The sequence below is a fragment of the Salvelinus fontinalis genome, chromosome 34 (assembly GCF_029448725.1).
Source record: "Salvelinus fontinalis isolate EN_2023a chromosome 34, ASM2944872v1, whole genome shotgun sequence".
Lineage (NCBI taxonomy): Eukaryota > Metazoa > Chordata > Actinopteri > Salmoniformes > Salmonidae > Salvelinus > Salvelinus fontinalis.
The window spans coordinates 28,418,242-28,445,209 of NC_074698.1; the positions used below are offsets into that span (position 1 = coordinate 28,418,242).

At 39.4% G+C, this 26,968-nt stretch overlaps 1 protein-coding gene across 1 annotated transcript in view; it reads left to right on the forward strand.

Moving 5' to 3' along the window:
- Positions 1-9,575: 9,575 nt before the first annotated feature.
- The window catches only part of LOC129832783 (nuclear GTPase SLIP-GC-like), a 49,734-nt gene continuing 32,341 nt past the window's right edge, over positions 9,576-26,968 (forward strand). The window contains exons 1-13 of the mRNA XM_055896781.1: positions 9,576-9,641; positions 9,804-9,819; positions 10,196-10,282; positions 11,639-11,732; positions 11,828-12,044; positions 14,910-15,137; positions 15,343-15,543; positions 16,825-17,085; positions 17,485-17,578; positions 19,294-19,415; positions 19,515-19,688; positions 25,738-25,907; positions 26,407-26,524. Coding sequence (XP_055752756.1) covers positions 9,576-9,641; positions 9,804-9,819; positions 10,196-10,282; positions 11,639-11,732; positions 11,828-12,044; positions 14,910-15,137; positions 15,343-15,543; positions 16,825-17,085; positions 17,485-17,578; positions 19,294-19,415; positions 19,515-19,688; positions 25,738-25,907; positions 26,407-26,524 — 1,848 coding nt within the window. The remainder of the gene's footprint in view (positions 9,642-9,803; positions 9,820-10,195; positions 10,283-11,638; positions 11,733-11,827; positions 12,045-14,909; positions 15,138-15,342; positions 15,544-16,824; positions 17,086-17,484; positions 17,579-19,293; positions 19,416-19,514; positions 19,689-25,737; positions 25,908-26,406; positions 26,525-26,968) is intronic.

Genomic DNA, 26,968 nt, shown 5'->3' on the forward strand with positions numbered 1-26,968 from the left:
TAAGATACAGTATCTATCCATCACAAATTGATACTAAAATGCGCTGTAGCCTAGAACAATTTGAAACAAATAAACCCAACCAAATAATGTTGAATTCAGTTGTGACAGAGAACTAGCCTAAACTGGTGCTTCCTACACAGTAGGTGCTCCATTATTCCAACATGATTGTAAAAAGAGTGTTTTGGCCAACTGTATTTTGCTTTGACACAGTTTAAAGGTGAGGTGTGACTGATTAGTACGTACATTAGGAGTGACTCTTTACTTGCACCCTTCACCATGTTTCTTTGTTACTATATTTCTTACAGTAGATACTGTATGTTTGCAACTGTTGTTTCCATTTCACAAGAATGGACAAAAATTTTGATCCAAAGATGCTCTTTAATATATCATGAAAAGTTTGTTATTACATTGTGTGTGTAAAAACTACTTTCACTTCTACATCCTCCTAACTTCAAATCAAATCAAATCACATTTTATTGGTAACATACACATGGTTAGTAGATGTTAATGCGAGTGTAGCGAAATGCTTGTGCTTCTAGTTTTGACCATGCAGTAATATCTAACAAGTAATCTAACAATTTCACAACAACTACCTTATACTCACAAGTGTAAAGGAATGAATAAGAATATATACATATAAATATATGGATGAGTGATGGCCGAACTGCATAGGCAAGATGCAGTAGATGGTATAGAGTACAGTATATACATATGAGATGAGTAATGTAGGGTATGTAAACATTATAAAAAGTGTCATTGTTTAAAGTGACTAGTGATACATTTTTTACATTTAATTTTTAACTATTAAAGTGGCTAGAGATTTGAGTCAGTATGTTGCCCGCAGCCACTCAATGCTAGTGATGGCTGTTTAACAGTCTGATGGCCTTGAGATAGAAGCTGTTTTTCAGAATCTCAGTCCCAGCTTTGATGCACCTGTACTGACCTCGCCTTCTGGATGATAACGGGGTGAACAGGCAGTGGCTCGGGTGGTTGTTGTCCTTGATGATCTTTTTTGGCCTTCCTGTGACATCGGGTGGTGTAGGTGTCCTGGAGGGCAGGTAGTTTGCCCCTGGTGATGTGTTGTGCAGACCTCACTACCCTCTGGAGAGCCTTACGGTTGTGGGCGATGCAGTTGCCGTACCATGTGGTGATACAGCCCGACAGGATGCTCTTGATTGTGCATCTGTAAAATTTTGTGAGTGTTTTTGGTGACAAGCCAAATTTCTTCAGCCTCCTGAGGTTGAAGAGGCGCTGTTGTGCCTTCTTCACCACGCTGTCTGTGTGGGTGGACCGTTTCAGTTTGTCCGTGATGTGTACGCCGAGGAACTTAAAACTTTCCACCTTCTCCACTACTGTCCCGTCGATGTGGATAGGGGGCTGCTCCCTCTGCTGTTTCCTGAAGTCTTTGTTTTGTTGACGTTGAGTGTGTGTCACGTTCGTTGTATGGATGAGACCAAGGCGCAGCGGGAGATGAATACATCTTCTCATTTAATGAAACGAAGAACACTTAAACAAACTTACAAAACAACAAAACGAACGTGAAGCTATATATGAAAAGTGCAGACACAGGCAACTAACACATAGACAATCACCCACAACCCACAATGACAAAACAGGCTGCGTAAATATGGTTCCAAATCAGAGACAACGACTAACACCTGCCTCTGATTGAGAACCATATCAGGCCAAACACAGAAACAGACAAACTAGACATACAACATAGAATGCCCACTCAGATCACACCCTGACCAAACAAAACATAGAAACATACAAAGCAAACTATGGTCAGGGCGGGACAGTCTGAGGTTATTTTCCTGACACCACACTCCGGGGGCCCTCACCTCCTCCCTGTAGGCCGTCTCGTCGTTGTTGGTAATCAAGCCTAGCACTGTAGTGTCATCTGCAAACTTGATGATTGAGTTGGAGGCGTGCGTGGCCACGCAGTCATGGGTGAGCAGGGAGTACAGGAGAGGGCTGAGAACACAGCCTTGTGGGGCCCCAGCGTTGAGGATCAGCGGGGTGGAGATGTTGTTTCCTACCCTGACCACCTGGGGGCGGCCCGTCAGAAAGTCCAGGACCCAGTTGCACAGGGCAGTGTCGAGACCCGGGGTCTCGAGCTTAATGACGAGTTTGGAGGGTACTATGGTGTTAAATGCTGAGCTGTAGTCGATGAACAGCATTCTCACATAGGTATTCCTCTTGTCCAGATCGGTTAGGGCAGTGTGCAGTGTGATCGCAAATGCGTCGTCTGTGGACCTATTGGGGCGGTAAGCAAATTGGAGTGGGTCTAGGGTGTCAGGTAGGGTGAAGGATCCTTGACTAGTCTCTCAAAGCACTTCATGATGACGGAAGTGAGTGCTACGGGGCGATAGTTGTTTAGCTCAGTTACCTTAGCTTTCTTGGGAACAGGAACAATGGTGGCCCTCTTGAAGCATGTGGGAACAGCAGACTGGGATAAGGATGATTGAATATGTCCGTAAACACACCAGCCAGCTGGTCTGCGCATGCTCTGAGGACGCGGCTAGGGATGCCGTCTGGACCAGTAGCCTTGTGAGGGTAAACACGTTTAAATGTTTTACGCACATTGGCTGCGGTGAAGGAGAGTCCGCAGGTTTTGGTAGTGGGCCGTGTCAGTGGCACTGTATTGTCCTCAAAGCGAGCAAAGAAGTTGTTTAGTTTGTCTGGGAGCAAGACATCGGGGTCCGCGACGGTTTTCTTTTTGTAGTCTGTGATTGACTGTAGACCCTGCCACATACCTCTCGTGTCTGAGCCGTTGAATTGCGACTCTACTTTGTCTCTATACTGACGCTTAGCTTATTTGATTGCCTTGCGGAGTGAATAGATATACTGTTTGTATTCGGTCATGTTTCCGGTCATCTTGCCCTGATTAAAAGCAGTGGTTCGTGCGTTCAATTTTGCGCGAATGCTGCCATCAATCCACGGTTTCTGGTTCGGGAAGATTTTAATAGTTGCTGTGGGTACAACATCACCGATGCACTTGCTAATAAACTCGCTCACCGAATCAGCGTATACATCAATGTTATTGTCTGACACTATCCGGAACATATCCCAGTCCACGTGATCAAAGCAGTCTTGAAGAGTGGAATCAGATTGGTTGGACCAGCGTTGAACAGACCTGAGCACGGGTGTTTCCTGTTTTAGTTTCTGTCTATTAGCTGGGAGCAACAAAATGGAGTCGTGGTCAGATTTTCTGAAAGGAGAGTGAGGGAGGGCTTTGTATGCATCGCGGAAGTTAGAGTAACTGTCACGATCATCTTCGGGTGAATGAGTGGACCAAGGCGCAGCGTGATACAAATACATCTTCTTTTTATTAAAATGAAGATGAACACGAAACGAACACTTTTACAAAACTAACAAAACAATAAACGACCGTGAAGCTACAAACGAAAGTGCACACACAAGCTACTAACGTTAAACATAGACAATTACCCACGAAAACTCAATGAATATGGCTGCCTAAATATAGCTCTCAATCAGAGACAAATGAATAACAGCTGCCTCTAATTGAGAACCAATCTAGGCAGCCATAGACATACAAACACCTAAACAAGACACTGCCCCATTAAACATACAAAACCCCTAGACAATCCAAAAACACATACATTCCCCATGTCACACCCTGACCTAACTAAAATAAGAAAGAAAACAAAGACAACTAAGGCCAGGGCGTGACAGTAACAATGATCCAAAATTTTGCCAGCCCGGGTCGCACATTCAATATGCTGTTAAAATTTAGGGAGCCTTGTTTTCAGATTAGCCTTGTTAAAATCCCCAGCTACAATAAATGCAGCCTCGGGATATGTCGTTTCCAGTTTGCATAGAGTCCAATTAAGTTCTTTCAGGGCCGTCGTGGTGACTGCTTGGGGGGGGATATCCACGACTGTGATTATAATCGAAGAGAATTCTCTTGGTGGATAATGCGGTCAGCATTTGATTGTAAGGAATTCTAGGTCAGGTGAACAAAAGGACTTGAGTTCCTTTATGTTGTTATGATCACACCATGACTCGTTAATCATAAGGCATACACCCCCGCACTTCTTACCAGAGAGATGTTTGTTTCTGTTGGTGCGATGCGTTAAGAAATCAGGTGGCTGTACCGATGCTGATAACGTATCCCGAGTGAGCCATGTTTCCGTGAAACAAGAATGTTACAATCTCTTATGTCTCTCTGGAAGGCAACCCTTGCTCGGATTTCGTCTACCTTGTTGTCAAGAGACTGGACATTGGCGAGTAGTATACTCGGGAGCGGTGTGTAATGTGCACGTCTACGTAGCCTGACCAGAAGACCGCTCCGTCTGCCCCTTCTACGGCGCCGTTGTTTTGGGTCGCCTGCTGGGATCCAATCTGTTTGGTGGACCAAACAGAAGATCCTCTTCGGGAAAGTCGTATTCCTGGTCGTAAGTTGACGTTGCTCTTATATCCAATAGTTCCTCCCGACTGTATGTAATAAAACGTAAGATTTCCTGGGGTAAGAGTGTAAGAAATAATACATAAAAAACAAAATAGTGCATCGTTTCCTAAGAACGCGAAGCGAGGCGTCCATCTCTGTCGGCGCCGGGTGTATTCTCACGTCCACTTGTTTCTGGTCTATCTTCTCTTGTATTTCAACATTTGACACTTTCCATTTCTCTGTGGACTTTAAACTTACATTTGAGAACGTGGCTTATAAAATTTCTTCACAAATGTCCACATTTGCCTGTCAGAACTTCTTAGTAACCATGTATTTAGAATAAATACACTAATTACATATGATCATGGATGTAGAATAGCAAATATATACTTGTACTTTTTGTCTACTGTCATTTTTTTTGCTATGCAAGTAGAAACCTGCAAAATAACTTGCAATTTTGACAACACTTGTTATTCTTAGATTTAACAACACTCAACACTCGGGGGGGATCCCGGATCCGGGAGAGAGAAGCGGTAGAGGTTTTAAATTAAGACCAAAATGCTCATTTTCGTTTTCATGAATTTTTACAATTATTGCTAATTTTGACTTTGCAGTTGGCCTTTCTAGAGGAAACCGCTCAGTTTTGCCTAATCTTAACCTTAAATTAGACCAAAAAGACCATTTTCGTTTTCATGAATTTTTACAATATCGTCAATTTTGACTTTACAGTTGGCCCTTCAAGCAAAAATCGCTCAGTTATGCCTCCAGGGCAAAACTCATGCCAGTAAACGTTAACCTGCGTCAGAACATGACAAAGAACAGCCACACCTACAGTATACCCATACGGCTGTACTCCTTTCAACACCACATACTCCTGTTGTTCAGTGTGTTTTCTTGCTAGAGGACTGTGTCAGTAGCACAGAATATACATTTGCTGAACCTTGCCTTTATGTGGTAAGTATCAACATATTTTTGTTTAAACGTTTCACACATTTCACGATCAACTCTCAGTTCATCAGTGTGGACTCATTTAAAAAGGACTCATTTTGAAAGAAACTGCTTAGAAATGCCTGAAATACCTTTAGGACTGCTTTCAGAGTAAAAAAACGAATCAGTCATTTTTAAGAGATATGCAACTTTATGTAATGTGAGTATAAAAATATATATTTGTTTTATATACCGGTAAGTAGCAACATTAATTAAATTATCTTTGTTTAGGGTTAAGCTTGGGCTAAATTGATTCAGATTTGGATTAATACCTTACAAGGTGAAAATTAAATGCATAAATTCCTGCAAATTAGATAAGCAAAATTGAGTAATGTAAGAGATTTGCAAACATTGGTTGCATTCGTAAATTAATTCTAGAGTGTCAGAGTGCGCTCTGGGTGTTTGTAAATTTAGAGCGTTGTCAGATTGTCTGTTTGTAAATTCAGAGCATTTTGCTCTCTGAGTGTTGGAATAGGGTTGATCCGAGTGTTTTGACCTCATAACGGCAGTCAAGCACACAAGCTAACTGGCTAAAGTTGGCTAGCTTGTTAGCTACTTATAGACACAAATAAGAACATTTTACTGGCCCTTGTAGAGCTGCTAGGGTGTTTTCATGTTATAAAGAGGGTTCGTGACTGCAACTGTGTTACTGGCAACAATTTAATTCAGTTTTATAGCAGATGTTTACTTATACCTGTCATAACAACGAAGTTTAGGTCATTCGTAAATTCTTCAATTATTCTGCGCTCTGGCACTCAAACCAGTAGATTGCCAGTGTGAATTTACAAACGGCCACTTTATGTAACGTGACTATAAACATAATTTTGTGTTTCAAAGTGGCTGTATGAATTAGGGTTTAACTTGGATAAAATTTAATGCAGATTTTGATTAATATCTTGTTAAGTGATAATTCAATGCTAAAGTTATTGCAAATGAGATATGGAAAAGTGATGAATGTTTTACAGATATTACAAAGCTGTTCTACTATAGAAATACATATCCTCTGTACTGGTGCGTTGGTGAAACATACAATATATATATAAATTGTTTATGGCCAAATTACCTTTAAGTAACGTCGAACCAAACATCGAGTTGATATCATTTGATATCAGTGGATTTCAGGTGATTCGGGGATCTTTATTTTTTTCACATTTGCTAAATTACTGTTTTTTCCAGGCCCATACTTTCAGGGTGAGGAATCAACAAAAAAATAAATACTGAAGTTCCCCTTAAAACAATTTCATATGTTAGCTTAGTAGCTTTTGTAGTACTCAATGGTACCGATATTTGCATTTTCACTTTTCATGTCGAAATACTCCTAAAGTATCAAATCATTTATTTATATATTATGCTAATATAGGTACCATTGGCTTGTATTGGATTTGTGACACAAATACTACAAACATAGCATTTGAAACAGGGGGCAGGTAAGCAAAACCAAAGCATGGGTTGCTGTCATACCTTTTCCATAAACTGCTTACAGGGTAAGGAAACCAATATGTCAATTTGTCATTTGGGTGAAGTATCCTTTAGCATTAAGGGGGATTCTAAAACAAATAAAAGCACATCTATGTAGAAACAGCACCATCTAGTGGTCAGAACCTGGTAATATCAGCATGTAGGATAGGACACCAACTTACCAACTTCAATGACTCATTTCTCTGAACAGTGGGAAAAAAACATCACAACATTTCTGAGAACACATAGTGGTTTCCAGGAAATGGGTCTCCCTAGTGAGGGAGGTGATTCTTGTGTGTCTCTAGCTGAGACATGTGCAGAGATATGTGATGTAGTGTGTCCTCTGCAGGTTGGCCCAATACCCCTAGTATTAGCGAGTGCAACAATATTAGCCGGCTAGTTATTCGGTTTCAAAACAACACTATAAGTCAGTTTGCCCAAATACTTATGACTTCTTGAAATGGATGGACTAGATACATAATTTGCTTTCATTTCCTAACTGTATAACGTATTATGTGAAGGCTTGCAAATTTGACCAATCAAAGCAGTATTACAATATGACCGCACAAAACTGTCCAATCATCGCACTACAAAAAGAGGCCTCATAATTGTAAGCACACGCTGACTACTTCCTGCTGACCCCTTGCCTGGTCCCCCTCGCAAAAAAAAGGACAACTAAATGTAATTTTTCTGAGACCTATGACACATAGACTACTGTTGAATGTCTGAAAGTCTAAGGAGTTTGATAAAACATTGTGCAAACACATCCATAAATCGATTACTGATTTAGAGGATTAACCAATCTTCTTTTATTGTTTTCTTCAGTATTTTACAAAATAATGGGCCAGGATTTTTAGATTTTTTTGGCGAAGAAAAGAAAATACCCTTGAAAGAAGGGGTTTGGAAGAGATGGAGGATGCAGAGTAAATCTGTTTTTTCCTAGAAGGGCTAGAGCTTTTGTCAAAAATATGCTTTTCTTAGCAGGTTAGGAGGAGTAGGTTAAGGTTAGGAAAAGGGTTAGGGCAGGGGTGAAACTAATTTCATGGAGGGCCTCCGTGGAGGGAGTTTTATACGTGGGGTATTAGGAAAATTATCTGCAACAAGACTGATCACGTTAAGATCTGACATCTCTCTCTCTCTCTCTCTCTCTCTCTCTCTCTCTCTCTCTCTCTCTCTCTCTCTCTCTCATTTTAACAGTATAAGACAAATGATCCTTCATGTGTTGTCATGTCAAATAATCCTGCATGTTCAATAATATGAGAAGATAAGCAGTAGAATCATGATTTGTTTTTAAAGAAAATCTAAGTAGAATGCAGGTCTAGAATGCAAATCTATTGGTGTAAAATCTCTGATAGACTTGCATTCAGATGAACAGTTTACTCATGTGAGAATAAATATGTCTCTGTGCGTCTAACTACTATTTGAAATTTGATGTGAGAAATTTGATGTGAAAATAACATCCTACAATAACAAAATGGTTGGGATTCACAAGAACATGAGCATTTGATTTTCTCTTGAAAATGAAGATTAAATACTGAATGCCATGTGCTTTTGTTGTTTTAATAAATCATCATGTTAATCTTTATAGTTCCACTTGCACCTTTTGGAATAAAATGTATGTGATATCGCCTACCACAAATATGTGAACTGTACTATGCTTCTCTCCCTTCATAGTAAAGTCTCATGGCATCATTTGATTTCGTCAGAGACAAATTAACTGAGTGGAACCACAGGGACTTGATTCAGAGGTTTGAAGGTGAAGACATTTGTGATGTATTATTATACATTGTATAATACATTGTGTAATAATACAATTATTTATTGACTGATTTGATTAAAATAATGTATGTATTGTGCATTGTATTATTATAAATGAAAGTAAAGATATCACCTCAATTGTAAACATGTATGTTTATTTGTTAATTTGATACAGTCATTCTTATTGTCTGATATTAATATGCCTAAAATGCATGTTTCCTGATTTTCAGATGAAGAAATTGATGAAGAAGGTTTCCTCTCCCTTGAGGAGACTGACCTCATGAAGTTGATCCCAAAAGCAGGACCAAGGTGTAGATTTAGAAAAAAACACAACAAATATCTGAAGGTACTTTACAATTTATCAGTACTGCATCAGTAGTGCAGAATAAACAGTTTGCATTTAGTTCTCAGCTGTGACATTGTACTCTGACATGTCCACTGTACTGGCATATATTTTCAGTTTACAAATGTCTTAGAATAACAGGAGATTTTGTGTTCCATTTTGTGTTACACATGTAGGATCTTAATTTGAGTCAGTTTGCAACAGCAGGAAAGTAATCCTGTCGCAACAAGAAATGTGAATTATTGTGTGATTTATAAATAATGGGCATTTTTGTAGGGGTTGACACATTTTCTAAAGGGAAAATCAAATGTGAAATTTCAAAGTGGAAATTACAAACTTCAGAAGCTTTTTTAAACCTCAAATGCACTACACGTTTTAAATGCCCTGCATTGCAGAATGGAATGCCTGACTGAAATACGGAACAAATCGACCTTTGTTGTAAATTAGTGGTGTTGGAATTTTTTAAATAAAATGCGGGCCATGATTGTTTGGTTGCGGGACGTGGGACAAAAGGCCAACATGCGGGACTGTCCGGCATAATCCGGGACATGTGGTCACCCTAACTGAGAGTCATCTAATGTTTTTTAACTGTAGAAACGGCAGCAACACAATGATGATATGAACATTCAAGAGGCCACGTCGTTGTCAGCCACCATTAAGGTCTCCAAGAGTTCCTCAGGAAATGTACCATCTTTACCGTCCTATATACCCATTTACTGTACATGAAACTGTACTGTACTGTACACTAGCCCTAAAGTACAATAATTACCTAAACCAAATGCAATTATGATAAGTTTTGTGGAATGATTCCTTTAATAACCTGTTGATTATCTATATGTTTTTCAGAGTGAACCCTCAACCAGTAAGAAACCCTCTCTTCAAGTGAATTTTTCAGGTGAAAAGCACAGATGTTTTAGATTTACACATACAGAAAAACAACACAAAAATACCAGTTTTAGAAGATGACAATGCGAAACATCTTAAGTGATATATATATATATATATATATATATTTAAATCACTTAGTAAATCATAAGTCGTACTATTGAATTATATATACTACCCCTTTGTACCGTTTATCATAAGCATGCAGTAAGTAGACAATTTTAAATGCTTTTTCACCGACTGATGCAACTCATTTGCATAACATCATTGGCTATAACGAGATTGGAAGATCTGTTACTGCTGCTGGATAGTTTGTGTATTCATTAATAAAATATGTTTCCAATTGTTTCCAGGCAAAAGAAAATCTGATGAGACCGATGCAAACAAACAAACAAAGAAACATCAACGTGGTGCCGCAGTCAGATTAACTGAAACACTTGGTAGGTGGATGATGGTGTTGATATGAACCACAATCATTTGAACCCTTTACAGTTGTGGGAATTGACCTCCATGCATAGGGCTAAATTGAAATGTTCTTACAGAAGAAATATGGTAGCAATTAAAAGGGAACAGTTTGGAGATGATGGGAAAGGTATAGACTAAAGGTGATAACATCACAGTTCACCTGACACATGACTGAATCCAAACATTACACTGATAGATTTTTGGTCCATTTTATATGTACTGTACTTTTTGCTGCATTTATTGATAATGAAATATAAAATATAATCTGGATACATTTAGTAACATGACAAGAATAATTTGGGGTAGGGACAACATAAGACAAAAAACATTACAAGGGTTTGAGTGAGAGGACTAACTGGTGTCTCCATTAAACTTCTCCGGGATCGGTGTCCCTTCCACGGGACGGTTGAGCTAATGTAGGCTAATGCGATTAGCATGAGGTTTTAAGTAACAAGAACATTTCCCAGGACATAGACATATCTGATATTGGCAAGCTTAAATTCTTGTTAATCTAACTGCACTGTCCAATTTACAGTTGCTATTGCAGTGAACGAATACCATGCTATTGTTTGAGGAGAGAGCACAATTTTGAACATGAAAAGTTATTCATAGACAAATTAGGCACATTTGGGCAGTCTTGATTCAGAATTTTGAACAGAAATGCAATGGTTCATTGCAAAGTCTTAAACTTTGCACATACACTGATGCCATCTAGTGGCCAAAATATCAAGTGCACCTGGGCTGGAATAATACATTATGGCCTTTCTCTTGCATTTCAAAGATGTTGTAACAAAAAAGTACAAAAGAATAGTTGTTTTTTTCTTTGTATTATCTTTTACCAGATCTATTGTGTTACATTCTCCTACATTCCTTTCACATTTCCATAAACGTCAAAGTGTTTCCTTTCAAATGGTACCAAGAATATGTATATCCTTGCTTCAGGGCCAGAGCGACAGGCAGTTAGATTTGGGTATGTCATTTTAGGCGAAAATTGAAAATAAGGGGTAATCCTTAATCCTACAGTTGACTGTAATTTTTCAGATGTTGTCAGACCTCAAAAGTGGTGTTATAGAGTCCAGTGCTCTACTCTTGTAGCCATCTCTCTAACAGTAATAAATGTATGGTTATTTCAGTGGAGTACTCCTTTAACTCAACACATAATGTAAAAACATCAGCACACAGTAACATTTTATCTCAGTTTTTGATATAGTAGATCTGAATGCCACTGTGCATTCCTCTCATTATTTCCCTGTAATATCCTTTCCACCTTTATAAACATGTTGACACAACAAGATTATAGCTGGTTGGTGACCTGTGTTTAACTCTGACAGAAACGGAAACCAAGACAGAGGTGAAGAAGATCATGCAACGTATCAAAAGCAAACTTGATGATCTGCCTTCTACCAAACTCATTGACTTCCTCAGGTAAGCATTTTTAAATGTGGAGAGAAAACACATGGAGAAAGACTCATACAGGCCACTAAATTGCTTTAATTGTTTTCGTCTTTCATTTCTAACAGAGGTAAAATCCAAACTTTGGAGAAAGACAAAAAAGAGATAGTGGGTGTTTTTGGGAAGACTGGAGCTGGTAAGAGCTTCTTGATTAACACCATCTTGGGTGAGAAGAAACTGCTGCCCTCTGGAAACCAAGGGGCGTGCACCTCGGTCATGATTCAGGTGGAGACCAATATGACAGACTCTAAATACATCGCGGAGATTGAGTTTATCACAGAGAAGGTAATAGCACCTGTTTTATCACAATGTTTTGAAAGTGGTGTCATGATAAATAGTACAATTAATGGAAGGCTTCTTTGAAACATATCAAGGTAACTAAAACTTAGATCTGAATCAAAGTCCGTCATTGACCCAATATACACCTTGTATTAAAAGAAACAACAATATAAGAAACACCAATACAATGTACCTTAACATCACTGCACATCACGGCACATATTTGGGGGGAGGGGGTTCCTGGTAGAAGCGCTGGTCCCTTACAGTTTTATTCCAGGTTGCACATCAAAATATTTCAGGGCATATCCGATGGTTTGCTGTGCCATTCAGTCATGAAAATGTCTTAAATTCAAGGGAAAAGTGAGATCCGAACACAGTGCAGACACAATCCGTCCAAATTGCAAGCGTTTTAGTACCAGGTGTAATTGCAAGTAATACCAGGTGTAATTGCAAGCGTTTTAATACCAGGTGTAATTGCAAGTAATACCAGGTGTAATTGCAAGCGTTTTAATACCAGGTGTAAATGTAAATAAATGCAAGGCCAGAGTTCAGAATGTAATCCTATCCCAGCTGTTTGGATAGGGATAATGCAAGGTGTAAATTGGGTCAGAGTGTACAGTTTCTTATATGTGTTTTGGATGCTCAATTGAGTGTGTTCCAGGTGTTATACAATATATACTGTAGATAGATTAGTAGTAGGTCACAAATAGACACTACACTTTCACTTCCACACCTCATCCCTAGGGGCAGTAGCAACCGTGTCCAGGTGATGTGCCAGGCTTTTCGATTGACTCATGGGCATGCCAATCTAATTAGCATAATAAAAAACACATCAACATCTGTCTGTTTAAGCTAAAGATATCTGGTTTTGTGCATGGGCTGCGTCTCAATCCACCACATCCGCCGATGTCGACCTTCCGCATCTTCGGTGGAAGGAGGCAGAGCTACATCAGTGTTTTTCAGACCAGAAGACATTCTGAAAATAAGACATCTAGCATTTATGCTAAAAACTCGGGGGTGTTCTCTGGTTTGCTCTACGACCACCACAAGATTCACGGGACTCATCTGAAGTCAGGAGAGCGAAGGTGCCAACTTCGGTCTGTAGAGTCGAAAGGGTTTAGGCTACAAATTAATATGACCCCACCATCGAAAGCTGAGACTATCATGAACACATACAACATATACAACGACACCCACAAGCTTTACAAGACTTGTCTGAAGGTAACCCGGTACTGGTTTAAAAAATTTATGGAAGTAAGTTTTGTTGCAAATATATTTCATATATATATACCAGTCAAAAGTTTCAGAACACCAACTCAGTCATTGATTTTTCTAAAATGTTAATATTTTCTACATTGTAGAATAATAGTGAACACATCAAAACTATGAAATAACACATATGGAATCATGTAGTAACCAAAAGAGTGTTAAACAAATCAAAATATATTTCAGATTTGAGATTCTTCAAATAGCCACACTTTGCCTTGATGACAGCTTTGCACACTCTTGACATTCTCTCAACCAGCTTCATGAGGTAGTTGAAATGCATTTTAATTAACAGGTGTGCCTTCTTAGAAGTTAATAATGTGGAACTTCTTTCCTTCTTAATGCATTTGAGCCAATCAGTTGTGTTGTGACAAGGTATGGGGAGGTATACAGAAGATAGCCCTATTTAGTTAAGAGACTAAGTCCATATTATGGCAAGAACAGCTCAAATAAGCAAGAGAAACGACAGTCCATCAGTACTTTAAGACATGAAGGTCAGTCAATACGGAAAAAGTGCAGTTGCAAAAACCATCAAGCGCTATAATGAAACTGTCTCTCATGAGGAACGCCATAGGAAAGGAAGACCCAGAGTTACCTCTGCTGCAGAGGATAGGTTCATTGGAGTTACCAGCCTCAGGAATTGCAGCCCAAATAAATGCTTCACAGAGTTCAAGTAACAGACACATCTCAACATCTGTTCAGAGGAGACTGTGTAAATCTGGCCGTCACGGTCGAATTGCTGCAAAGAAACCAGTACAAAAGGACACCAATAATAAGAAGAGACTTGCTTGGGCCAAGAAACACGAGCAATGGACATTAGACAGGTGGAATTTTGTCCTTTGGTCTGGAGTCCAGATTAGATTTTTTGGGTCTTTGTGAGACTCGATGTGGGTGAACGAATGATCTCCGAATGTGTATTTCCCACCGTAAAGCATGGAGGAGATGTTATGGTGTGCGGGTGCATTGCTGGGGACACTGTCTGTGATTTATTTAAAATTCAAGGCACTCTTAAGCAGCATGGCTACCACAGCATTCTGCAATGATATGCCATCCCATCTGGTGTGGGCTTTGTGGGACTATCATTTGTTTTTCAACAGGGCAAAGACCCATCTCCAGGCTGTGTAAGGGCTATTTTACCAACAAGGAGAGTGAAGGAGTACTGCATCAGATGATCTGGCCTCCACAACCCCCTGACGTCAACCAAATTGAGATGGTTTGGGATGAGTCAGACCGCAGAGTGAAGGAAAACAGCCAACAGCATATGTGGGAACTCTTCAAGACTGTTTGAAACTCATTCCAGATGAAGCTGGTTGAGAGAATGCCAAGAGTGTGCAAAGCTGTCATCAAGGCAAAGGATGGCTATTTGAAGAATCTCAAATATATATATATATATATATATATATATATATATATGTGTCCTAAAATTCAACATCAAATAGCTAATTGACCTATGGTATGACCATCTAACAACAATTCCATATGGCCTTGGACCCCTAGACATTGCAGTGCTAGTGTAGCGTTAGAAGTAGGCTGGCTAGGTTGTTTCGTAACACAAAGAGATACAGTATGTATTACACATTTGTTGTGGTTTGACATTTTTATTAGGAATGGAAAGAGGAGCTATGGTCCATCTTCAGAGACAGATCTTATGAGGATGGAAATGATGAAGACCAGGAAAGGGATGATGATGATGATGACGATGATGAAAAGATATCAGCTTTGTATGGAAAAGATGGACGTGGGGCAACCTTAGAAGAATTAATGGACAGGAAGCACTTCAGAGAAATTCCAGAGTTTCGTTTATCAGTGAAGAAAATATTTCTATGTGATACAGTAAGTGACATTGTCATGCTAGTTCACTTCCGTGAAGATTTTGTGCTTTTGTAAAAAAAAATATTTTGGTTAAAAAAACATTTTAGGTCGGCAACCAGACTGATTACAAATCTGTTAGGTTCTTTGATCTTTGTCAATGCGTTATTTTAAGAAAAATCCTTATTTTTTCATCATTGCATGTAATGATTCTTTATTACAATTGCAGGCTGAAGAACTCTCTGAACAGATAACTTGTTACACACGGAGTGACACACAGAGTGATACATTTAAAAGACAGTATTGGCCGCTTGTGAAGTGTATAACCATCAAGGTGCCAAACTCCAAAGACCTGCTGGAGCATGTTGTGCTGGTTGATCTTCCAGGCAATGGAGACAGCAACAAGAGCAGAGATGAGATGTGGAAATCGGTAATTATTGATAATTCTTATTGATGATGATCCCATGATCTGTTTAGAATTGTATTCATGCAGCTTCTAATTTGGTTGATGTTAGATCAACGTCATAGGTTAGTATCAATATCATAGGTACAGGTCCAAATGGCTGGCTATATCTATGTACTTTAGTTTATTTATACTTATGTACAATTGATTAATAAATACATATTATATAATCATAGCTGCGGGAAGTAATCGCCCGCGATGAAGACGTCTATGTCGGTCCCTAATACAGGCCTAGTAAAGGCCCAGTGCACTACTTTGGTGAATTATTTTTCTTTAAATACTTTGCAAATGCAACTTGTTTCAAAGTGAAAGCTGAAATGGTCTTTTCATTTCTTACCCATTTTAGTAGACACTTATACAGAGCAACTTTCAGTAGTGAGTGCATACATTTTCATACTGGTCCCCTGTGGGAATCAAATCCACAACCCTAGCATTGTAAGCACCATGCTCTTCCAAATCAAATTTTATTTGTCACATACACATGGTTAGCAGATGTTAATGCGAGTGTAGCAATGCTTCTAGTTCCGACAATTCAGTAATAACCAATGAGTAAATCTAACCTAACAATTCCACAACTACTACCTTATACACACATGTATGTAGGCCTATAAAAGCTATGTATGTAGGCCTATAAAAGCTATGTATGTAGGCCTATAAAAGCTATGTATGTAGGCCTATAAAAGCTATGTATGTAGGCCTATAAAAGCTATGTATGTAGGCCTATTAAAGCTACGTATGTAGGCCTATTAAAGCTATGTATGTAGGCCTATAAAAGCTATGTATGTAGGCCTATTAAAGCTATGTATGTAGGCCTATTAAAGCTATGTATGTAGGCCTATTAAAGCTATGTATGTAGGCCTATTAAAGCTACGTATGTAGGCCTATTAAAGCTATGTATGTAGGCCTATAAAAGCTATGTATGTAGGCCTATTAAAGCTATGTATGTAGGCCTATTAAAGCTATGTATGTAGGCCTATTAAAGCTATGTATGTAGGCCTATAAGAGCTATGTATGTAGGCCTATAAGAGCTATGTATGTAGGCCTATAAGAGCTATGTATGTAGGCCTATTAGAGCTATGTATGTAGGCCTATTAGAGCTATGTATGTAGGCCTATAAAAGCTATGTATGTAGGCCTATTTAAAGCTATGTATGTAGGCCTATAAAAGCTATGTATGCTATGAATAATATATTGTGTATATTATACCATTAATGTTGGGATGTTTTAAGTTAATGTTACACTTCTTCAGTTTGTTGGAAACTGCTCTGCTGTATGGATTGTAAGCGACATTGCAAGAGCAACTTCAGAAAAGGAATCATGGGAGATTTTAGACAGCACCGTTAGCCTCATCGGGCCTGGTGGAGAATGTCGAAGCATCAGTTTCATCTGCACCAAGACAGACGACATTGAGGAGAATCAAAAGGCAAATGCACGTACCTGGATTTTGCGCAGAAATGAAACAACCAAGAGGCAAGTGAGGGACAAATTCAACAAACAAAAAGAAGTCAAGGTAAGTCCCAACTGACATAAAGTAATCTTTTGTGACTTGTCAACATGCTCATACTGTATGTTGTAGTGGTGAAGATGAAGAATTTCATGGAATTAAATGAAAGCAAGATTACATTGTACACTAAAGCTTTTCATTAGACATTTGTGTTGTCTAATATACAAAACAAACAATTGAGTAATAGGTGCTTATTTGTATTTATGATAAGGTAAGAAAGTTGTTCTTATCTGGTATTTATCAGTCATATCAAAATCTTCAAAATGTATTGAATTATTTTTTTTAAATGGTTGAAGCACAACTGTTTGCATGAGCATAATGAATTTCGATTTTTTTACACCTTACAAAATGTCAGTGTGTGGACATGATTTAATTGGCTGTCATTGTCTCATAAACACCTTTCAGAAACACTTCAGTGGGGGAAAGGATTTCCTTCAGGTGTTTACTGTGAGTTCCAAGGAATACCAAAAGGAAAAGCATTTGCAACAAGAAGAGACAGGTACGATAACTGAACCTGGTTTTTTTTATTCTCCGACATTCACTATTAGAAAAAAGGTGCTTAGTAGAACCGTACAGGGTTCTCCGGTTTATCCCCACAGGGCAATTATTTTTGGTGCTTGGGAACCGTTTGCAGAGGGTTCTGTCTAGAACCCTCTATGTATGGTTCTTCAAAGAACCCCTGTATATGGTTCTACCTAGAACCCTCTATGAAGGGTTTTGCCTAGAACTGTCTATGGAAGGTTCTACTGAGAACCCTTATCTTTGGAGGGTTCTTGCTAGAACCGTCTATGAATAGTTCCACCTGCCTTATTAGCCTTTAAATGTTATTATTTATGACAATACATTCCACATATCACAAAGCCTTTCTTTGAGGGCCTAGTTATACCCTAACACAGTGGTGTTTGGAATATCCTGGTTTACAGGCCACATCAGGCCTTCAAGTCACATTATGCTGGCTTGCAAAGTAATGTGTAATTCCTATTAGAATCCAGCCAGAGAAAAGGATATCCAACAAGTGGAATTGTCACCTGCAACCTGCATTCAGAATGACTGCCAGGGTAGAGAAGATTGAATACTGAGACTCCATCTATCATCTAAACTGGAGCAACCATCTCAGTAATGGGCGCAATACATCCAACAGATTGGATAAGTTTAGAAAACAGTATGTTATTTAACTTTGTGTAGCACACAATTTATCAACCAATCAATGTACATGCAGAAAAAAACACATATTACTGTAAAACAAACATTTCTGAAAATCTCCCTGCAATAGAGCATGCTGGGAAATATTATATATGGTTCTATGTAGAACCCTTCTTGCCTTCCAAATAATCCTTTTTTTTCCCAGAGAATCATCTAAGAACCCTTTCTTCTAAAAACTGCTCTTAGGATGTTAAAGGTTCAAGGTAGAACCACTTGCCTTACAAAGAACCCTTGTCTTCCAAAGAGGGTTATTATGCTCAACCGGTTCCTGGTAGACCCCTATCCCTCTGCAAAGAACCCTTTTGTAAAACTTTTTTCTAAGCCTTCAGAGACAGATTACATCTAATTGTGTCCTGTATTTAGATGCCTATGCTCTCTTTGAGATGATTTGTGTGTTTTGTAATGCAAACTGCTTGACATAGCAACAAACTTCACCCAAGCAGAATACCTATTTCAATATGACCTGTGGAGCCAAGCAGAATACCTATTTCAATATGACCTGTGGAGCCAAGCAGAATACCTATTTCAATATGACCTGTGGAGCCAAGCAGAATACCTATTTCAATATGACCTGTAGTATCTGTCAAATTGAAACATGCAATATGTCCTGGTCAAGAACAACTCTAAGTGTAACCTGGACAATATGTCAATAATAGTAAATAATGCAGGTTCTTGTTTTATATAAAATATCGTGGGTAGTGTGTATGCATACAACATGCTAAGCTATCCTCATGTCCTCTTAAAAATGTCACTCTATTGTAAGAAGACTCATCTAGGCAAAGAATATATTGCACTTTTGACTCATACTAAGTACTGATTCCTAACTTGAGATCTGCAAACATAACTACCGTAGGCTTGTGGCCTTAATCAATCATTTTGTTAATCAAACTGAAACAGAAATAGGAAAACAAAATAATCAAGACTTGAATCCAGGGTCAATAATAGCATGAAAAGAACACTGACACCAACCAAAGGTAGAAATAAATATTTTGTTTTTAACTGATGTTTCAGAAATACCCAAACTTCAGGAATTTCTCAGAAATCTCAATGATCGTAGTACAAAGACTTCAGATTATGTTTCTGGAGCCTATGGGATCCTCTCTCTGATAGAAGGAGCCAAAAGCAGTGACATGGTATTGTACTTCCAGCAGAACAAAGTATTTCTCTCAGAAAACATATTCCTTACATGTGAATCAGTGTTTTATATTGATTATGTTGAGTTTGAATTTCAGACAGACAGCAAAGAAGAGGTGTGCCAGGTTCTGGAACAGAGACTCAAGGATAAGATCAAGTCCATTGGTCAAACTATGGATGAGGCTTATGAGACTTTTGAACGATGCCTCTCAGAAGGAGTTCGACAGTCAGAAGAATCATGCGAAAAATTAATGAACAAAGTGATAGCACCTGTAAGCTATAAAAAAAGTATATACATTTTTAAATAGGAGCTTTTCCATTGACACCCTATATCAACGCTAGCCATTTTGTGGTAGCGCCAGGGAAGCTGAAAATCAAAACACTCAAACAGGGCCCCAAAGCGACTTGATAACTTTTTGTAACTCACATTGGTGTGAGATAGATTCAGAGTGAAGTACAGTGCATTAAGAAAGTAATCAGACCCGTTCCCTTTTTCCACATTTTAGAAAATGTATTAAATAAAAATTTTCCTCATCAATCTACACACAATACCCCATAATGACAAAGCAAAAACAGGTTTTTAACATTGTTGCAAATTTAAAAAAAATCTAATGTAAATACCTAATTTACATAAGTATTCAAACCATTTGCTATGACATTCGAAATTAAGCTCAGGTGTATCCTGTTTCCATTGATCATCCTTGAGATGTTTCTACAACATGATTGGAGTCCACCTGTGGTAAATTCAATTGATTGGACATGATTTGGAAAGGCCCAAACCTGTCTATATAAGGTCCCACAGTTGACAGTGCATGTCAGAGCAAAAACCAAGGTCGAAGGATTTGTCCGAACAGCTCCAAGAACGGATTGTGTCGAGGAACAGATCTGCGGAAGGGTACCAAGAAATGTCTGCAGTATTGAAGGTCCGCAAGAACACAGTGGCCTCCATTATTCTTAAATGGAAGTTTGGAACCACCAAGACGCTTCCTAGAGCTGGCTGCCCAGCCAACCTGAGCAATCGGGGGAGAAGGGCCTTGGTCAGGGAGGTGACCAAGATCCCGATGGTCACTCTGTTCCTCTGGGGAGATGGGAGAACCTTCCAGAAGGACAACCATCGCTGCAGCACTTCACCAATCAGTCCTTTATGGTAGAGTGGCCAAACCGAAGCCATCCTCAGTAAAATGCACATGACAGCCTGCTTGGAGTTTGCCATAAGGAACCTAAAGGACTCTCAGACCATGAGAAACAAGATTCTCTGGTCTGATGAAACCAAGATTGAACTCTTTGGCCTGAATGTCAAGCATCACATATGGAGGAAGCCAGGCACCATCCCTACGGTGAAGCATGGTGGTGCCAGCATCATGCTGGGGGGATGTTTTTCAGCAGCAGGGACTGGGAGACTAGTCAGGATCGAGGGAAAGATGAACGAAGCAAAGTACAGAGAGATCCTTGATGAAAACCTGCTCCAGAGCACTCAGGACGTCATACTGGGGCTTCTGTTCACCTTCCATCAGGACAACGACCCTAAGCACACAGCCAAGACAACGCAGGATTGGCTTCAGAACAAATCTCTGAATGTGCTTGAGTGGCTCAGCCAGAGCCCGGAATTGAACCCAATCGAACTTCTCCGGTGAGACCTGAGAATAGCTGTGCAGCGCCGCTCCCAATTCAACCTGACAGAGCTTGAGAGGGTCTGCAGAGAAACTCCCCAAAACAGTTATGCCAAGCTTGTAGCGTCATAGCTTGAAGACGCAAGGCTGTAATCATTGCCAAAGGTGTTTCAACAAAGTAAAGTAAAGGGTCTGAATACTTACAGTACCAGTCCAAAGTTTGGACACACCTGCTCACTCAAGGGTTTTTCTTTATTTGTACTATTTTCAACACTATAGAATAATAGTTAAGACATCAACACTATGAAATAACAGATATGGAATCATGTAGTAACCAAAAAAGTGTTAAACAATCAAAATATAAGTAGCCACCCTTTGCCTTTGCACACTTTTGCATTCTCTCAATCAGCTTCATGATGTAGTCACCTGGAATGCATTTCAATTAACAGGTGTGTTTTGTTAAAAGTTACATTTCTTTCCTTCTTAATGCGTTTGAGCCAATTAGTTGTGTTGTGACAAGGTAGAGGAAATTACCAAGTCCATATTATGGCAAGAACAGCTCAAATAAGCAAAGAAAAACGACAGTCCGTCATTACTTTAAGAGATGAAGTTCAGTCAATCTGGAAAATTTCAAGGAAGACCCAGAGTTACCTCTGCTGCAGAGGATAAATTCATTACAGTTACCAGCCTCAGATGTTGCAGCCCAAATAAACACTTCACAGAGTTCAAGTAACAGCAACATCTCAACATCAACTGTTCAGAGGAGACTGTGTGAATCAGGCCTTCATGGTCGAATTGCTGCATAGAAACCACTACTAAAGGACACCAATATTAAGAAGAGACGTGCTTGGGCCAAGAAACACGAGGAATGGACATTAGATGGTGGAAATCTGTCCTTTAGTCTGATGAGTCAAAATGTGAGATTTTTTGGTTCCAACCGCCGTGTCGTTGTGAGACACAGAGTAGGTGAATGGATAATCTCTGCATGTGTGGTTCCCACCGAGAAGCATGGAGGAGGAGGTGTGATGGTGTGGGGGTGCTTTGCTGGTGACAATGTCTGTGATTTATTTAGAATTCAAGGCACACTTAACCAGCCTGGCTACCGCAGCATTCTGCAGTGATATGCCATCCCATCTGGTTTGCGCTTAGTGGGACTATCAACAGGACGATGATGCAACACACCTCCGGGCTGTGCAAGGGCTATTTGACCAAGAATGAGAGTGATGGAGTGCTGCTTCAGATGACCTGGCCTCCATAATCACCCAACCTCAACCCAATTGAGATGGTTTGGGTTGGGTTGGACCGTAGAGTGAAGGAAAAGCAGCCAAAAAGTGCTCAGCATACAGTTGGTTGGAGGTTTACATACACCTTAACCAAATACAATAAAACTTAGTTTTTCACAATTCCTGACATTTAATCCAAGTAAAAATTCTCTGTCTTAGGTCAGTTACGATCACCATGTTATATTAAGAATGTGAAATGTCAGAATAATACCGGAGAGAATGATTTATTTCAGCTTTTATTTTTTTCATCACATTCCCAGTGGGTCAGAAGTTTACATACACTCAATTGGTATTTGGTAGGATTGCCTTTAAATTGTTTAACTTGGGTCAAACTTTTCGGGTAGCCTTCCACAAGCTTCCCAAAATAAGTTGGGTGAATTTTGGCCCATTCCTCCTGACAGAGCTGGTGTAACTGAGTCAGGTTTGTAGGCCTCCTTGCTCGCACACGCTTTTTAAGTTCTGTCCACATATTTTCTATAGAATTGAGGTCAGGGCTTTGTGATGGCCACTCCAATACCTGGACTTTGTTGTCCTTATTAAGCTATTTTGCCACAACTTTGGAATTATGCTTGGGGTCATTGTCCATTTGGAAGACCCATTTGCAACCAAGCTTTAACTTCCTGATTGATGTCTTGAGATGTTGCTTCAATATATCCACATAATTGTCCTTCCTCAGGATGTCATCTATTTTGTGAAGTGCACCAGTCCCTCTTGCAGCAAAGCACCCCCACAACATGATGCTGCCACCCCTGTGCTTCACGGTTTTTCCTCCAAACATAACAATGGTCATTATGGCCAAACAGTTGTATTTTTGTTTCATCAGACCAGAGGAAATTTCTCCAAAAAGTATGATATTTGTTCCCATGTGCAGTCTGGCTTTTTTATGGCAGTTTTGGAGCAGTGGCTTCTTACTTTCTGGGCGGCCTTTCAGGTTATGTCGATATAGGACTCGTTTTGCTGAGGATATAGATACTTTTGTACCTGTTTCCTCCAGCATTTTCACAAGGTACTTTGCTGTTGTTCTGGGATTGATTTGCACTTTTCGCACCAAAGTACATTCATTTCTAGGAGACAGAACACGTCTCCTTCCTGAGCGCTATGACGGCTGCGTGGTCCCATGGTGGTTATACTTGCGTACTATTGTTTGTACAGATGAACGTGGTACCGTCAGGCTTTTGGAAATTGCTCCCAAGGATGAACCAGACTTGTGGAGGTCTTCAATTGTTTTTCTGCGGTCTAGGCTGATTTCTTTTGATTTCCCATGATGTCAAGCAAAGAGGCCTTGCGTTTGCAGGTAGGCCTTAAAATACATCCACAGGTACACCTCCAATTGACTCAAATTATGTAAATTAGCCTATCAGTAGCTTCTAAAGCCATGACATAATTTTCCGGAATTTTTTAAGCTGTTTAATGGCACAGTCAACTTAGTGTATTTAAACTTCCAATCCACTGGAATTGTGATACAGTGAATTATAAGTGAAATAATCTGTCTGTAAACAATTGTTGGAAAAATTACTTGTGTCATGCTCAAAGTAGATGTCCTAACCGACTTGCCAAAACTATAGTTTGTTTTAACTAGACATTTGTGGAGTGGTTGAAAAACGAGATTTAATGACTCCAACCTAAGTGTATGTAAACTTCCGACTTCAACTGTATGTGGGAACTCCTTCAGGACTGTTATAAAAGCATTCCAGGTGAATCCTGAGAGAATGCCAAGAGTTTTAGAAGCTGTCATCAAGGCAAGGGTTGGCTACTTTGAAGAATCTAAAATATCAAATATATTTTGATTTGTTTAACACTTCTTTGGTTACTACATTATTCTACTGCATGTGTTATTTCATAGTTTTGATGTCTTCACTATTATTCTACAATGTAGAAAATAGTAAAAATAAAGAAAATCATTTGAATGAGTAGGTGTGTCAAAACTTTGACTGGTACTGTATGTAAATGTCATATTTCCGTTTTTTTTTTTTTTAATTGCCACATTTCTAAATAGCTGTTTTTGCTCTGTCAATATAGACCATTGTGTGTAGATTGATGAGGGGGGAAAAACTATTTAATCCATTTTAGAATAAGGCTTTAACGTAACAAAATGTTGAAAAAGTTAAAGGGGTCTGAATACTTTCCGAATGCACTGTAAATGGGAGAGTAATCTCTCGTGGGCAGACGCACGTAACATAGCCGTTATTGGCAGCATCTGTCAACAGAGTGTGGGATGCGACATCTAAAGAGGAACTTTGTTCCAGTAATCAGATTTTTTGTCACTGGTCATTTGGACTAATCATGATTTCCAAGGTGCTCGCATCTTTCACATTTGGGAAGGGGAGGGGACATTTGGCCCATGGACTTGCCCGTAACTTGCAAAGGAAGGGGGTTGGAGCTATCACTCTGCTTCCACTGGTTCAATCTACAAACTGTGCAGGCTCCGAGCAAAGACCAACACACAAGAACATTTTGGCCATGAGGCCCTCTTTGCCGACGATTGTACCTCAACGGATCTACCTCAATGCCTCTGAGCTCCGGAATGTCGACCAAGTCACATACCTGGGGAACAGCATCTCTGAGGATGGCTCACTCAACCAAGAAATAACAAGCAGAATCCTGCTTAAGCCAATCATTGGGAAGACTGAGGAACAGAATACTTAACCATCACACCATCCCTCTTTCCACAAAACTGAAAATCTATACTATGGTAGTGATCACAACCCTGCTGTATGTCTGTGAAACTTGGACCCTGAACAGTCACCACATCAAACAGATGGAAACATTCCATACACAATCTCTGAGATCTATTATGGGTATGCAGTGGTAAGACAAGGTCCCCAACCTGGAGGTAATGCAGAGGGCAAACAGCATAAAGACACAGCTCCGATCGACTGGCCACACCATCAGGATGCCCCAACACCAAAAGATTTTATTTGGCGAGCTGCAGCAGGGGCATTGAAAGATAAGTCAGCCCAAACAGTTTTCCAAAGACAACCAGCAACAGGCAACTTCAAAAGGGAAAGAAACAATCAGCTACCTGAAGCCAGAGAAAAGTGTCATTACTGCACAACAGGGTCAACATCACCAACAGAAGAACTTGTCTGTCCCTCATGTCTCAGAGTCTGCATTTCAAAAGTTGGACTCCTGGGCCACTCAAGAACCCACAATAAACCAAAGTGACGTGCACAAGATGTCATTATCCTAACCGATGGACTCCCAGGGAGAGAGAGAAATGGGAGAGTGGTACGTTCCTATAAACATGAAATGATCGTGTGTTGAGTCTCTCGATTTTCACATTTCTCTGGCGATAGCATGAATTGGCTTCCACAGATATAGGCTTGCACAATAGTGGAAAAGCAGCTATTGATAGATACTTATCCATTATAGATGTTGAATGCTGTGCTCTTAAAAACATTGAACATATTTAAAAAATGTATTCCCAGGGAGGGAAAAAAGGCAGTGGATATCATAAAGTAGTGAAGACTTTGTGCAAGAATGGCGGCGTTTACAAACCAAAAGGGAAAAAGCAAAGGAGAAGGGAAATAAACCTTAATGAGAGTTTAGCCTCATGTATGATCAAGCTCATTGATGAAGAGTTTAAGACATATTTCCCGTAAGTAATTTAATCATTATTAGGAGAAAAATGTAAAATCAATAATTAATACTGGAATTGAATCAACTTGGAATTCAATTAAATCTGGTAACCATATGTCACGCCCTGACCAGAGTTTGCTTTGTATGTTTTATGTTTTGGTTGGTCAGGGTGTGATCTGTGTGGGCATTCTATGTTGTTTGTCTGGTTTGTCTATTTCTATGTTTGGCCTGATATGGTTCTCAATCAGAGACAGGTGTTTTGCATTGTCTCTGATTGGGAACCATATTTAGGTAGCCTGTTTTGTATTGTGGGTTGTGGGTTATTGTCTATGTCTATACGTTGGTTGCTTGTGTCTGCACTTTTGTTATATAGCGTCACGTTCGTTTTTTGTTGTTTTGTAGTTTGTTTAAGTGTTCTTTGTTTATTACATTAAGTATTTATTCTAAGGAGGAGGATTACGAGGAGGATTACGACGTTCGTGACACCATACTTCTGATTTGGACATATTGTGTTTCAGAAATGAGGGCAAACGTGGCCCAATCAGGGAGCAGATTGAGACATTCACCCTTGACACGAACAGCTTGGTTGGGGAGCACCCAGAAGTGTCACTGCATCTGATATTCCTCAAGACAGAGGTAGGTTTTCTTTTTAATATCTGGAAAAGCAACATTGACATACACAACCGATTTTCCCTGTGCTTAGCTGTACTCCATTTCTTTTTGTCCTAAAAACTCCCTAGTTCTTTCCGATGACAAGCATACCCATAACATAATGCAGCCACCACCATGCTTGAAAAGATCAAGTGGTACTCAGTTATGTGCTATGTTGGATTTGCCCCAAACATAACGCCTTGTATTCAGAACAAAATGTTAATTTCTTTTCCACATGTTTTGCAGTATTACTTAAGTGCCTTGTTGCAAACAAGATGCATGTCTTTGAATATTTGTATTCCTTTTTTTCACTCTGTCATGTGGAGTAACTACAATGTTGGTGATCCATCCTCAATTTTCTCATATAACAACTATTCAACTGTAAATGTTTTAAAATCACAATTGGCCTCATGGTGAAATCCTGAGCAG